This window comes from Bidens hawaiensis, unplaced genomic scaffold, assembly GCF_021521415.1.
Source record: "Bidens hawaiensis isolate Kalapana, Puna unplaced genomic scaffold, B.hawaiensis_p1.1 tig00001717_1, whole genome shotgun sequence".
Taxonomy (NCBI): domain Eukaryota; kingdom Viridiplantae; phylum Streptophyta; class Magnoliopsida; order Asterales; family Asteraceae; genus Bidens; species Bidens hawaiensis.
Window position 1 is genome coordinate 1,979,700 of NW_027491097.1, and position 14,837 is coordinate 1,994,536.

At 37.3% G+C, this 14,837-nt stretch overlaps 1 protein-coding gene across 1 annotated transcript; it reads right to left on the minus strand.

Moving 5' to 3' along the window:
• Nucleotides 1–7,478: 7,478 nt before the first annotated feature.
• LOC143594944 (uncharacterized) lies at nt 7,479–8,362 on the minus strand. The gene is made up of 2 exons (XM_077074122.1): nt 8,176–8,362; nt 7,479–8,104 (listed from the first exon to the last, which is right to left on the minus strand). Exons 1-2 carry the CDS (start codon nt 8,360–8,362, stop codon nt 7,479–7,481), a joined length of 813 nt encoding a protein of 270 aa, XP_076930237.1.
• Between the last annotated feature and the right edge of the window lie 6,475 nt (nt 8,363–14,837).

Genomic DNA, 14,837 nt, shown 5'->3' on the forward strand with positions numbered 1-14,837 from the left:
TTGATAAACCGACAAAGGGAAAAAGGTCACCTAACCGGAGTCGGGTTTATCGTTGGATTCTAGATTTTAATTATTAATTATATTTGGTATATATAAAAGGGTATTAATAATTAAAAGGTTAAAACACTAAAATGAACTTATTTAAAATTCTGCAGATGGCCACACACGTCGACGACAACATTATCCCTAACGTCCAAAACGTATCTCTCCGATCTATTCTCGCTAAAGACCATCTTAACCACAATAACTTTTCGGATTGGTTCCGAAATTTAAGGATTGTTCTAAAACAAGAAAGATTATATCATGTTTTGGAAACACAAATCCCCGAAGAACCGGAAGAGGGAAGTGAGGTCGAATATATGAATTGGGTCAAACTCTCGGAAGATTCCATTCAAGTGTCATGCCTCATGTTGGCGACTATGGTTCCCGAAATCCAAAAGGATTTCGAAAACCATAATGCGTACGACATGATTACTCAACTTAAGGAAATGTTCCTTAAGCAATCGAGGGTTGAAAGGTTCGAAACGGTTCGAGCCTTACATGCATGTAGAATGGATGATAGTCAACCAGTTTCATCTTATGTACTTAAGATGAAAAGTTATATTGATCGGCTCACTAAGCTCAATTGTCCCATCTCAAATGAGTTAGCAACGGATTTGATCCTTAACTCTTTGTCGAAAAGGTTCGACACTTTCGTGTTAAATTATAACATGAACGGGTGGGACAAAACCATTGGAGAACTTCACTCAATGCTTAAAACAGCCGAGGCGAGCATGGGCAAAAGGGTTTTACCCGTGTTTGCAATCAATGAAGGTAGATCCAAGAATCGATCTCAACCCAATCTTAAGGCTAAGGTAGCTAAAAGGAAGGGTCCCCCTATGCATCTTAAGGGTAAGGGCAAATCACCGGTTATGGCAAAGAAACAAAAGGTTGTGGAACCAAGGGGTCATAAGGATGATCCTTGTTTTGGTTGTGGGGAGACCGGACACTGGAAACGCAATTGCCCGGTCTACCTAAAAGAGCTAAAAGACAAGAGGAATGCGGCGCATACCTCGGGTAATGTCTTTATGATTAATGTTGAGCTAAATCTTATTTCTTCTAACACATGGGTATTGGATACCGGATGTGGAACTCATATTTGCAATTGGTTGCAGGGGTTCAAAAGGAATGAAGACTTGAAGAAGGGCGAAGTGAATCTTTTCATGGGCAACGGTGCAAGAGTACACGTGGTCGCTAGAGGAGACTTCACTTTATCACTTCCAAGTGGTTTGGAAGTTGTTTTAAAAAATGTTTTGTATGCTCCTAGTTTGACTAGGAACATTATTTCTGTGCACCTTCTTAGACAATGTAACTTTGACTTTAAATTTGTAGGATCGGAAATGCATGTGTCATCTAATGGTATCTTTTATTTTAAAGCTGTACCAAACAACGGTATTTATGAATTGGTTCATGATAATACCTCAAATAGCTCATTATATCAAACTTCTACTAAAAGACTCAAAAAGGGTTTGAGTGATTCCTACATTTGGCATTGTCGCCTTGGACACATAAACAAGAATCGTATAAACACTCTCCAAAAGAATGGTCTTTTGAAAACAAACGAGTTAGGTTCGTTTGATGAGTGTGAATCTTGTATTCAAGGCAAGATGACCAAAGAGCCTTTCAAAGGTACAAATGAAAGGGCTAAGGATTTGTTAGGTATCATACATACGGATGTATGCGGACCTTTCAAGCCAACTAGTAGGAATAGTGAAAGGTACTTCATTACCTTTACCGACGATTTTAGTCGATATGGGTATGTTTATCTAATGAAACACAAACATGAAGCCTTTGAAATGTTCAAAGAATTTCAAAATGAAGTGCAAAATCAGCTCAACCGAACAATCAAGGTACTCCGCTCCGATAGAGGAGGCGAATACCTAAGTGATACCTTTCAAAGTCATCTTAGAGATTGTGGAATTATTTCACAGCTCACTCCTCCTGGAACTCCTCAACATAACGGAGTATCCGAGAGGAGGAATCGAACACTGTTGGACATGGTTCGATCAATGATGGCACGAAGCTCACTACCGCCATCATTTTGGGGATATGCGCTACTCACAGCGGCTCGTATTTTGAATATGGCCCCGACCAAAAAGGTGGATCGAATACCCTATGAAGTGTGGCATGGAAAGGTTCCATCCTTTTCATATTTAAGGATATGGGGATGCATAGTTTATGTTAAACGTGACACCCCAAATAAGCTTGAGGCTCGATCCATCAGGTGTGTCTTCATAGGATACCCAAAGGATGATATAGGATATATATTCTATGATCCTAGTGAACAAAGAGTGTTTGTTTCACGCAAAGGATACTTCTTAGAAACTAGGTTCCTTATGGAAGGACCTAGTGAAAAGAGAGTGGAACTTGAAGAGGTTCAAGAATCACTGGATGATACACAGTTGGTCGATACTAGCTTTCAACACGAGGATGTTGAAGATGATCAAATGGTTGATCATACGCACGTTGCTCGCAGATCTAGTAGGGTTAGTCAACCTCCCAAGAGATATGGATTTCTTGTGGATGATTGCTACTTGATTGATTCGGATGAACCGATCTCCTACAAAGATGCTATGTCTCAACCTGATTGTGACAAATGGCTTGAAGCCATGAGCGCCGAGATGCAATCCATGCACGATAACCAAGTTTGGGAATTGGTTGATCGTCCACTTAACTCCAAACTGGTTGGATGTAAGTGGGTCTTCAAAAAGAAGACCGATATGCATGGAAATTTAGATACTTACAAAGCTCGACTTGTCGCAAAAGGTTTCACGCAAACTCAAGGGATTGATTATGATGAAACCTTCTCGCCAGTCGCGATGCTTAAGTCGATCAGGATATTGTTTGCCATTGCAGCTCATTTTGATTATGAGATATGGCAAATGGATGTCAAGACCGCTTTTCTAAATGGATATCTTGAGGAAGATGTCCATATGGTTCAGCCTGAAGGTTTTGTCGATCCATCTAATCCTGATAAAGTTTGTAAGTTAAGGAAATCAATCTACGGATTGAAACAAGCATCACGGATGTGGAATCATCGTTTTAATGAAGAAATCAAAGCGTTTGGTTTCGTCCAAAACGGTGATGAGGCATGTGTGTATAAATGGGCTAGTGGGAGTATAATCATTTTCCTTATTTTGTATGTCGATGATATACTTTTATTTGGAAATGATATACCAAGTATGGAAAACGTTAAAACGTGGTTAAGTAGTCGTTTCTCAATTAAGGATCTTGGAGAAGCGACATATATCTTGGGAATAAAAGTCTATAGGGATAGACAAAGGAAATTGATCGGACTCAATCAAAGTGCGTACATTGATAAAATCCTAAAGAGGTTTAGGATGGAAAACTCTAAGAAAGGTTTGGTGCCTATTCCTAGAGGAACCGTATTAAGCTCATCCCAAAGTCCTAGCTCTAAGGAAGAGCAGGATAGGATGAAGCATGTTCCTTATGCTTCGGCAATAGGATCTATTATGTATGCAATGATGTGCACTAGACCGGATGTCTCGTATGCTTTAAGCATAACAAGTAGATACCAGCACAACCCAGGTGACAGTCATTGGATGGCTGTCAAGAATATATTAAAATACCTTAGAAGGACTAAGGATATGTTTTTAATATATGGGTCTGGTGAGGAGGAACTCGTCGTAAAGGGTTACGTGGATGCGAGTTTCCAAACTGACCGAGATGATTCTCGGTCACAGTCGGGATATGTTTTCATCTTAAATGGAGGCGCTGTCTCTTGGAAGAGTTCGAAGCAGGATGTTGTCGCGTTATCCACTACAGAATCTGAGTACATCGCCGCTTCAATGGCAGCCCAAGAGGCTGCATGGATGAAAAAGTTCATCATGGATCTAGGGATTATCTCTTCCATTCAGGAGCCCCTAGAGATATTCTGTGACAATGAGGGTGCTATTGCACAGATCAAGGAGCCTCGTGCTCATCAGAAAACGAGGCACATTGAGCGCAGATTCAACTACATAAGGGATGAAGTTGAAAAGAGAAAAATATGTATTCATAAAGTTCATACCGATCAAAATATTGCGGACCCACTCACGAAGCTCCTCGATAGGCCAAAGCATGAGGGTCATGTTTGTGCATTAGGACTTCGGTATTCTAGTGAGTGGATTTAATCCGTGTTTAGTGTTTGTTTAAGAACGAATGTAATGGGTATCTCATGAAATTAATTAAGTTTTAATTATTAAATGAGTTATGTTCTATTTTTGCATGTTTAATCCATGAATGACTTATGTTGTTCTAAACGTCCGTAGTCGATCATGCTTGTGGGAACAAGTATGAAGGTAAGACTATTATGAACCCGGATTGGTTGATATTCATGTGATGAATATAAGGCATAGGTTTGTCACCAAGGTTCATAGATATTTGTGGGATACAAATATTGGACATGATCCGCTCTCGAGGATCACTGCATGGAGTTAGTGCAACTGATCATAAGTAATCCTTGAGTAAAGGCGAGTATCATTGTGTCCTTTGACCTGAGATGCATATTGGATCTGACTTTTCATCAAGTCTGATAACTTGACTCTCTTCTTTGTTTTTCGGTAACACGATGACATAAAAGAAAGAGCTCAGATATCATACGAGATGTCAACAAGGATGTATGCAGTCAAGATGGGATTTGTTCCTCTTATGTGTTGAGAGTTTAGATGTCTAAGGCCTGTTAAGTTAAATCAATGAGAGAATGATCAATCTATGTCTCTTCGATTTGACAGGACATCTAGCAACAAAGGGATGTAATGATAAGACTTACCTATATCATATCAAGTATGGACTTGAAGGGGATGATGTTATTGAATGGCACTTAGTCAAACACACTAGGGGTGGTGACCTGTTGTTAGGCGGTATTCACCATTAGCATTAACTTCCTATGAGTCTCGTGCAAGTGGGAGATTGTTGGAATATCGTATGCCCGAGACACATAATTAAGTTAATGTGGCTAGTTATGTTTGATCCAAGTCGGGTCATACCCAATAACGAGTTAGACACACACCAATTATGTATTTGTTAAGATAAGATCTTTAAGACAAATACAGAACACGACACATTCAGAAAAACGGGTTTCTGAATAATTACTTGAAAGTATTAAATAATTAATTGGTTAATTTATTTATTTAAATAATTGGAATGATTATTTAACTATGTATTCTTTTATAAAATGGTTTATAAAAGATGGGGTGTTTATATATTTTATAAAGTATAAAATATATAACATAAAAAAAAAAAAATAAATAAATAAATAAAATATGTTGGGGCCGATTTTGGGTGGGCCCCACACCCCACTCACTTGGTCAAAATTGTCAACATGCAAACATAGATGGAGTATGGACTTGTATAAACATCTAATCAAGAGTGTGCATGTAAATATAATGATCAATACTTACAACACTTTCAAGTAACCTTTCAAAAAAAAAAAAACACACCCTTTCTTTCTTTTCTCTCTAGCTCACGGCCAAAGAAGGGAAAGTTCGGGTCTCGGGTTTTTCGTGTTCAAGCTTCCTAGCATAGCTCGGTGCGTGTTGGAGGCTCGGGGTATATTCCGTTTGAGGGTTTTCCTTTGAAAGTCTTGCATTCACATCATCATCTTCTTCAACCATCCACCAAACTCTTAAAGGGTTAAGATTGTAAGTGTTTACATACTTTGATAGTTTAGTTATTCCCGTATCATTTGATCCTAGCTTCGGGTTTCTAGTAAATAGATTATTGGTAATCTTGCAATGAATAAACTAGGTTGTTCATATGGTTAGTTTGTCTATCACGTTTCCGCATTAATTATAACTAGTTAAACGGTTAACTAAGTTTGTAAATTCCATAGAAACCCAACACCTTGCTATTTATAGGCGAAATTTGGTGTCCCATCGCACTACGCGATAGGTCCTTGGGCAAGCCTATCGCGTACCGCGATATAGGCCTGATGACGCAACAGTATAGACCTGCCACGTGTCGACACGTGGCAGGCGCCGCTACACGTGGCGGCAGTGTTGCCACGTGGTGACACGTGGCAGCAACTAGTGCCACCGTGTGCCACGTGTCACAATGTGTCAGGTACCCCATCGCGATACGCGATGGGGTTCTCCTCTGACTCATCGCGTAGCGCGATGGGTCAGGAAATCAGAATTTTTAATTTAAACCCTCAAGTTTCGATTTTGGCAATTTTAGTCCCTAAACTTTGAAAAGTTGATACTTTGAACTCGAAATTTTCACGTTGTTACATGTTTCTTTTTCAATCTAATGTTTTATTAACTAATAATTGCAGGCAGTTATTGATAATGAAGACGAGCCAACTTCTGTCATTTCTAAACTAGAAGATACTCATGATGATGCAAACGTTCCCACCACATCAACCGCTGAACGTGACCCGGATCAAGATCATGGAAAACTCAGGCCTAGGAAAAATCGGATGCCACGGCTATTTAATGACTAAGATGCCATAGCGATCCAGTGACTAGAGAACAAGGATATTTAAAGAAATCTTTCGCCAGTTCTGTTTTTTATTTACCATGTATGGTTGTTTCTTGAGATTTTCTTTTAACTAGACAATTATTGTTCTTATGTTTTAGTAGTCAATGGGCCACTTAAAGACTCAATGTATGTAAGGAATGATAGTATAGAAAGTGGTATTTATGATAAATACATCTACGGTCATTTGGTGAGTAACAACAATGAATAAATGACAAATGTTGGTTATGATGACCAACACCAAATTTGGAAACATATGATGCAAATCAAACTTATTGTAAATCTAAAAACACGTGAAAGTTGAGGATAATACTAACACTTAATGGTTATAGTTTTTTATGGATAAAAAATACTAAAACTAATATTGTTGTTATCGACCGATATAAGTGGGTATGCTACTATAACAGTTTTAATCTTTTTGTAATCCATTAAAGTAACACTTTATATTAACACGTACCCCGTCCACCGGACGGGTATAAAACTAGTTGTAGGGGGTTCCCTAGATGTAATTTTAGGTCCCGAAAAGCTGTGTCTGCTTCCATGTCCCAGCAAAACTTATTGATTTTTATTCTCCTTCTTCGTACAACCATGAAAGGGAGTGTTCGGTCAACTATCTTGGAAAGGAACCGATTCATAGCTACTAACCTCCATTTCAGGCTTTGGACTTCTTTAAGACTTCGCGGGGGTTGCATGTGTAGTAACGCTTCCACCTTTTCAGGACTGGCTTTAAACCCTTCTTTGGTGATCAACACCCCCAAAAATTTTCCTTCCTCCACCCTGAAGGAACACTTCCTCGGGTTAAGCTTCATGTTAGCCCCCCTCAGGGTTTTAAATTTTTCCCTTATGTCCATCTGCATTATCTCCTCATCTCCACTTTTTATCATCAGGTCATCCACATAAATTTCTACATTTATTGCTCTTTGGTGATCAAATAAACGGTCATTGAACCGTTGGTATGCTGCTCACACATTTTTCAAACCAAAGGGAATTTTGGTGTAACAGAAAGTACCTTCATTTGTGTAAAAAGCGGTTTTCTCTTCGTCCTTAAGATTCATCTGGATCTGGTGGTACCCCTTATAAGCGTCCAAGAAGCACCTTAAAGGGAACTGGAATCGAGACTCAATCTTCTTCTCTATTTCTAGGAGGGGATAAGAATCCATCGGGCGAGCTTTATTGAGGTCTTTAAAATCGATGCACATACGCCAACTGTTGTCTGACTTGGGTATCATCACGGGGCTGGAGATCCACTGGGGATACCTCACCTCCCGTACTATTCCTACTTGCAGTAACTTCTGTGTTTCTTCTAGCACGACTCTGCTTCTTTCTAGGCCCAGGCTTCTTTTCTTTTGCTTGATATGTTCCGTCCACTGGAACTCCTTGAGATCATGTTCCACCTGGGACCTAGGAACCCCGATCATATCTTCGTGCTTCCATGCAAAAACATATGTGCTACGTAACATCTCCTTCAAACCCGCTTTACCTTTGTCACTCAGTTGTGCCCCAATCTTTATTGTCTGTTCCGGGTACTCCCCATTGAGAATCCACTCTTCCACGTTCTTTCGGTTATTTTTCGATCTATTATTGGCCTCTACTCCAGCAACAATTTCAGTTGAGATCGAATGGTGGCTATTCCCTTAGGTGTGGGGAACCGTACGTAACCATGGACCGTTGATGCTACGGCTCTAAGCGCGTTAATCCCAAGTCTCCCCAAGATTATATTATACTTTGATGGGGCTCTCACTACGAAGAATCTTAGATGGACTATTCGGGCCCGGTCTCCATCTTTAAGAGTCAGGGGTAGGGTAAGGGAGCCGAGTGGCTCTGCTACTTCCCCTGAAAATCCCATGAGAGGACACACATCTTCCTCAAACCTATTCCGTATCTCCCTTTAGAGTCGAACGAAGCAATGCTCATACATGACTTCCACACTGCTTCCTCCGTCAACATGGACCTGAGCAACGCGGTGACCAACTACGCTGGCTGAGATGTTTAGGGGCATCTCCCGGGCGTCTTCATCATTCAGACCAGGAATGAAATGGGTGTTTTCATCCATGGTTGGCTAGTCAGACTTCGAGCTATTATCCCATTCATTACCAATCTCCCACGGAGTTCGTATTCGTCTTCTCTTCTATGTATCATGTCGACATAATGTTTGTCTTTATCTTCGCCTTTAACCTTAAACCCCGATTCTTTGGAAGGAAATGGTAACTAGCTAGACTTCAAAGCAGCTTCCCCCAATTTTTCAACTGGACACAGTTTTTGATAGTATGCCCGGAACTCTTATGATAATTAAAATATCCCTGAGGATTAGCTTTGTAAGCTTGTTTGCATGGACTTGAAGGTATGGGGTGAACTTTGTCTTATCGGGGGCTAGTACATCACCGGCTCCAGCAGGCAACCTTTCAGGATATGGGGATTTGTAGCGTGTCCCTTCAAGGCGAGGACCTAAAGATAATATGGGCGGAAAATATTGTTGGGTCAGAGAGTATGACGGGATGTGAGCTGGAGACCTATAGGGCACCGGTTTGTCATTTCTTTCTTGTTCTTCTAAACATGCTTTTAAGGCATCTCAGTGAATTCGGACAAACTCAGGGGTCACCTTCCATCTTTCCTCCACGCCATCTGGATCACCTTCGTCATTCTTCTCTTCTTGGTCATTTTCCGTTTTGTCTTCAATCAGCACCGGGCCTTCGTCTCTTTGATCACCCAGTGTATTTTTAGTCATAGAACTATCGCCACCTGAGCCAGAAGGGAACGGTAGCCGCATCTCCTTCGGGCTGTGATCCTCCATTCTTTCAAGGTTTCGGTGATACCTTCAATCAAGAAGGTCCCATGGATGGCACCTATGTTGATACCCTAGATTAATTCTTAGGTAATGGAATACTTGGAATGATTGATCAATGCAATGGTTGAATATGAATATGATTATATGAAAGTATGAGTGTATTATTGACTATGGATCTACCTATTACAAATATTGTGGTCTCTCTTATAAGGTAAGAGAGAAAAGAGAATTACATGGAGTACAATACTAAATTCCTTAGGTGCAAGCTATTTTCCCCTGGTCCCAAGTTTTTCCGCTGAACCCTCCTTTTCCTTCTTTTATCCAACGGGCCTTCTTCTGAGCCTAAGAGACCATATTTCTTGGGTCATTCACTTGGACTAGGCTACCGTACCTTTTTGCAGCAATGACAAAGCCCTTCACTGATGTTATCTCTATTCCACTCTATCTCGACTAGGCTTGGGCTTTTCTCTCAATTGTGTTATTATGGGCCCATCTCCTATGTAAGCTCTTCAATTCCATACATGCCATAATGATTCCCATTATCAAACATTTATCACGGTAGAACTTTGCTCATGTTTCCTTGACGAGATTTGAGGCATTTTCGGGTGATTTTTTATGATACTGGGAATTTCATAACGTGGAACTTATGTTTGGCCTCAAGAACCCTTTTGAGGTTCTTATACCAACTATAGAAGTTTGTTTCATTGACTTCAATGTCCATGATTGGTTAGGGAATTTTTAGACTTAGAGGGAGACATCTACAAATTATGCAAAAAGAATTTAGTATTTTTAGTGTAAATTTTTTTATTAAAAATGACCATATATATTTCAAAACGTATATAAAAAATTTGGGTCAATGAATTTTTTGTTTTCAGGTAGTGCACTGCTTTTAGATGCTTCGATTTCACGGAGTTGGATATAAGAATTCCTGGTCTTCTCGATAGTTGGACAAGGTTCATTACATAATATAAATATTGTGGTCTTTATGAATAAAAAAATACTTATAGTTGTTCCCTACGAGTCTTCATATTTTGAAATCGTTGCATTACATTTGCGCCCGAAATTTGTTGGAAGAATTCTCTTTCAATGTAACAAATGCAAGAATCATTCATGTATCCATCACCCATCCTATTACACAAATCCGTTTTCACATTTTTCATTGAAGGAAAACATATTTCAACACCTACCGTTGCAACTGACAAAACTAATGATAACTTTATTAAACGATATACCAACGGATAATCAATGTGTAATCTTGTTTTCACCATCATTTTGGCAAAATCACCTACCCCATTCAAGTTGGCAAACTGCTTAGCTTCTTTCACATTAGTAATGTAGTTGCCAAGTTCATATACAAGCTTCTCTTTTTCATCAAAATCAATATCATACGGATACAATTGTGGTCAGACAGAGGGAGGCGGGCGGCGGTGGTCTGTGTTTGCCGGTACCGGTAGTCGTGGTGGAGAAGGGACTTGGGAGAGAGCGGTGTTTTTAATTTTGTATAATTGTAACAATTCTGTTTTATTTAAAACCTTGAACCTAAAAGGTTGTATTAAAAAATTGGTGTAGTAGACGACAATTGACACTTGACCTTCAATTTACAAAATTGGTCTTATCCACTAGACCAGCCACTTGTAATGTGAGTAGGATGGTTCCTTCTTATAAGGTGGTTCACTCTATTATTTTCTATATATCAATACACTATTATTATGAAACTTGGGTGGTTCCGGGGAACACCCATTTTATATGTGGATCCGCCAATGGCTTTGCCATCTCTTCACCAAAATGACTATGTAGGTACGTAGCGTAGGCCAATTGTGTAAGTCACACAACTCTCAAGTATGGGGTCGCATGCCAAATCTTGTCAACTCATTGGTACGTTTAACCCCATCGGTGCCGACTCTTCTCGTAAGAGGGTAAGCTCTACTTACAAAGTCAAGTGATAAGTTGTCCTTAAACCGCATGTGTAGGAACAACCGAGTTACTTTGAAAATGCGATCCTAGCTACCTCATTTTGATAACCGACAATCTGAATGCAAGGATATCGCACCCGATCTTAAAGGCCTAACCATATGACCAACAATTGATATCGGTTTTGTCAATTCATCAAAGTTTGTTACACAGTGGAAAGTGTGTTTTTATAAAAAAATTCATTTATACCATGACTTAAATGCTCTTAGTGTTTACAAAATTACTTGTTGATAAATAAGTTTATAACGATATTCGTTTACAAACTTAAGTTAAGCCATTAGCTATATATTATGCCTGGGGATCTTCTATCTCTATCAAGATTGCCAAAGTCTCTAGGCGGACCTAGGGGGCCGACTGGAGAGTTGAGTGTAATCAGAGTACTCAGACATGGTAAATATAAAGATAATATATTTTTTTTGGATATTATATATATATAGGTTAAAGTTAATACAAAGTATAACAAAAATGAGAATGGTGAGAATGAATCTAATCCATTGATCTTAAATTTGGATGACGGAGATTAATTTAAGAAAAAAATAAAAGGACATGAAGGTAATAAACCACATATGATGACTTTCTCTCTCCACATGCAAGACACATGTCAATTCCTCCATCATTTTAAAACGTCTACAACTTTTTTATACGACATTTTTTAGAAATTTTTTTTACCATAATAACAAACGTTTTTTTATCTTTAATATGAATATCATATAGTTATATAAAAATAAAAAAAAGTTAGTGGGTTTTTTTATATTGTGTTATTTGGTTGTCCATTGTGTTTTTTAATTGGGGTTTTCTATGTGTTGTGTTATAAATTTTGGTCATTGTGTTTTTCAATTGAGTTTTTCTATGCATTGTGTTATAATTTTTCAAAGATAAAAATTAAAACAAAGATTACATCATTGTGTCTTTATGCTCAATATTTGTCTTTCTACCTATCATTGTGTTTTAGTCATTGTGCTTAACATTCACTTAAGTTGAGAAAAATAGTATTATGTTTATTGTGTATCACGTTCAAGTCATTGTGTAATATGTATAATCCATTGTGTTTTACGTTTTAGGTTATTGTTATATGTATTTACCATTGTGTCTTACGTTTCAGTCCATTGTGTTACATGTATTCATTATTGTGTTTTACGTTTAAGGTTATTGTGTAATATGTATTCATCATTGTGTTTTTGGTATTAGATAATTTGTTGGTATGTTTATCATATTTACATATTATTACGCAACGATGTTATTAGTATTTAATAAAAACACAATAATCACTTGAAAGACACAATAACGAAAAAAACACATCGACAAACAAAAAGACACAATGATGAAAAAGACACAATGGTAAGCACAAAAGACACAATGATGTAATTTTTTTATTTTTATATAACAAAATCATACTCATATTAAAGATAAAACAGGGTTGTTATTATGGTGAATTTTATTTTAAAAAAATATCATATGAAGAAGTTGTAGAAGTTTAAAAATAATGGGAGAATTAACATGTGATTTGCATGTGAAGAGAGAAAATGTGTCCTGTTACTTTTATACCCTTTTTTCTTTAGTCCATACTTAACGTATGTCAATTACTTATGGCTTCTCACACTTCTCATTTTTGTGTGCCTTTGTAGAATACCTCAACCATATATATATATATATATATATATGTCAAATATCATAAGTTTACTAATATTTATAACAAAATAAGTGAATATCAATATAAATAAAAGAAATACACTTTTAAATATTATTTTATTTTCTAAAAACTGTTAATAAAAAATGATATTTGTTCTTTAATATTATAAAATTACGAATTATGTTTTGTTTTTTTAAGTCAAAATTGGTCCAAGTTCACCGACAAGATCTGATTCTGGTTAAGGTTGACCACCTTCGATTGATTCTTAGTAACTAGACGGAGTTAAAGAAACTCACTCCGACGACATACCTTGTAACGAGTACTCGACCTTGTAAACCTACTTTTACAACATTAATCTCTATAGAAATTTCCACGTCTATACCTCTATTCTTGATTACATGAAATAACTTTGAAATATGTCAGCTATTGCTGGTGAATAATGTTGACTTACTCAAAAGGTTTTCATAATTCGTTAATACCATATCATATAATAACTTTTTAAACATCAGTTGGACAACAACCACTTATCAGGATCATTAACCACTTAAAGCATATACACAATTCAGCAAGTACATGGCTATAGTGTGCCCACTGGGTACTATCTATATAAGGATCCATACACATGTATATTTTATTCTTTCTAATTGTCAGTTATTTCCTTTTTTTACAATGTTTTAAGGATTGCGTATAATCATACGTAAACAACTTTTGGACTCTCTAAAACCTACATATATCAATTTGCTATTATAAGAGTTTAACTCAAAAAGATAAAGCGTATTCACCTTGTCAACTTCTAGATAATCGATCTTTTCAATTTCTTGATTATCGTTTAACCTATAATGATTGGTTCGTATAAAAATCTAGATCATTGTATGATCTAGCTATAGACCGTGTTGGGCTTGGTTTTATTGTTTCAAACATTGTTTAAACGTGTCTGGTTCAGTTAACCGGTTCAAAACTTAATTTTAACTAAAATATTCAAATTTAGCTTCATATAACCCGTATAATTATTAGATGGCACATAGAATCAATATTTTGACTTTTGACCATAAAATTGTTTACATAGGGTGTATACATATGGTACAAGTTTAAAGAGGGGCAACGTGGTCATTTGTAACACAAGTATCACATGTGTTTTTTAATTTAACAATATAGTTACAATCTTAGTCTCTCTATGATATAGTTACATAATTACTCTATTTGTATATATAATTACTTTACTTGATTCTCACGTTTAACACGTTAATTTCATTTGTATTTGATCCAAATTGTATATTATATGTATATATATATATGTGTGTGTGTTTGTAATAAAAGGCAACATTTAAAGTTGTGATATTTGGATTTTAACCACCAAAGTTTCACAACTTTACATGTTAGGCTCCTCAACTTTGATAAACAAACTTTGATCTCATTTAAACTTTTTACACCAAAGTTTGGCACCTACTAGGCATATGTTTTTAATATCCTGGCGGGGATGTTGGTAGGTGATTGAAACTTTTGTTGACTTCAAGTTTGACCACAAAACTTATAAAAACTTTTACCGTAATAAATAAAACCGATTAATTGAGTTCTTGTCTCATCCCTATAACAACACGCGATAGATTTCAAACACGTAATGGTGCTCCGCCGCAACGTACAACTAGTAATTAGATGGGGCTAGATTAAGGTTTGAATCAGGTAAACCTATTATTAATCATCAATAAACACGTAAACCCTTTTCTAAAAATTTCCCCAAATCCATCCTTCCCTCTTTCTCCTTTTCACACTCTGATACACCCTCCCCAGACCCTACTTATAGCTTTGCTGTCGGTGGGATTTTACTGGGTATGATTGACTGACCGACTGATATAATAATTTAGTATAAAAATAATCAAACAGGTGAATCCAGTCGCTAAATTCCCCCCATCAATCCATCCACTCTTCTGTTATTAT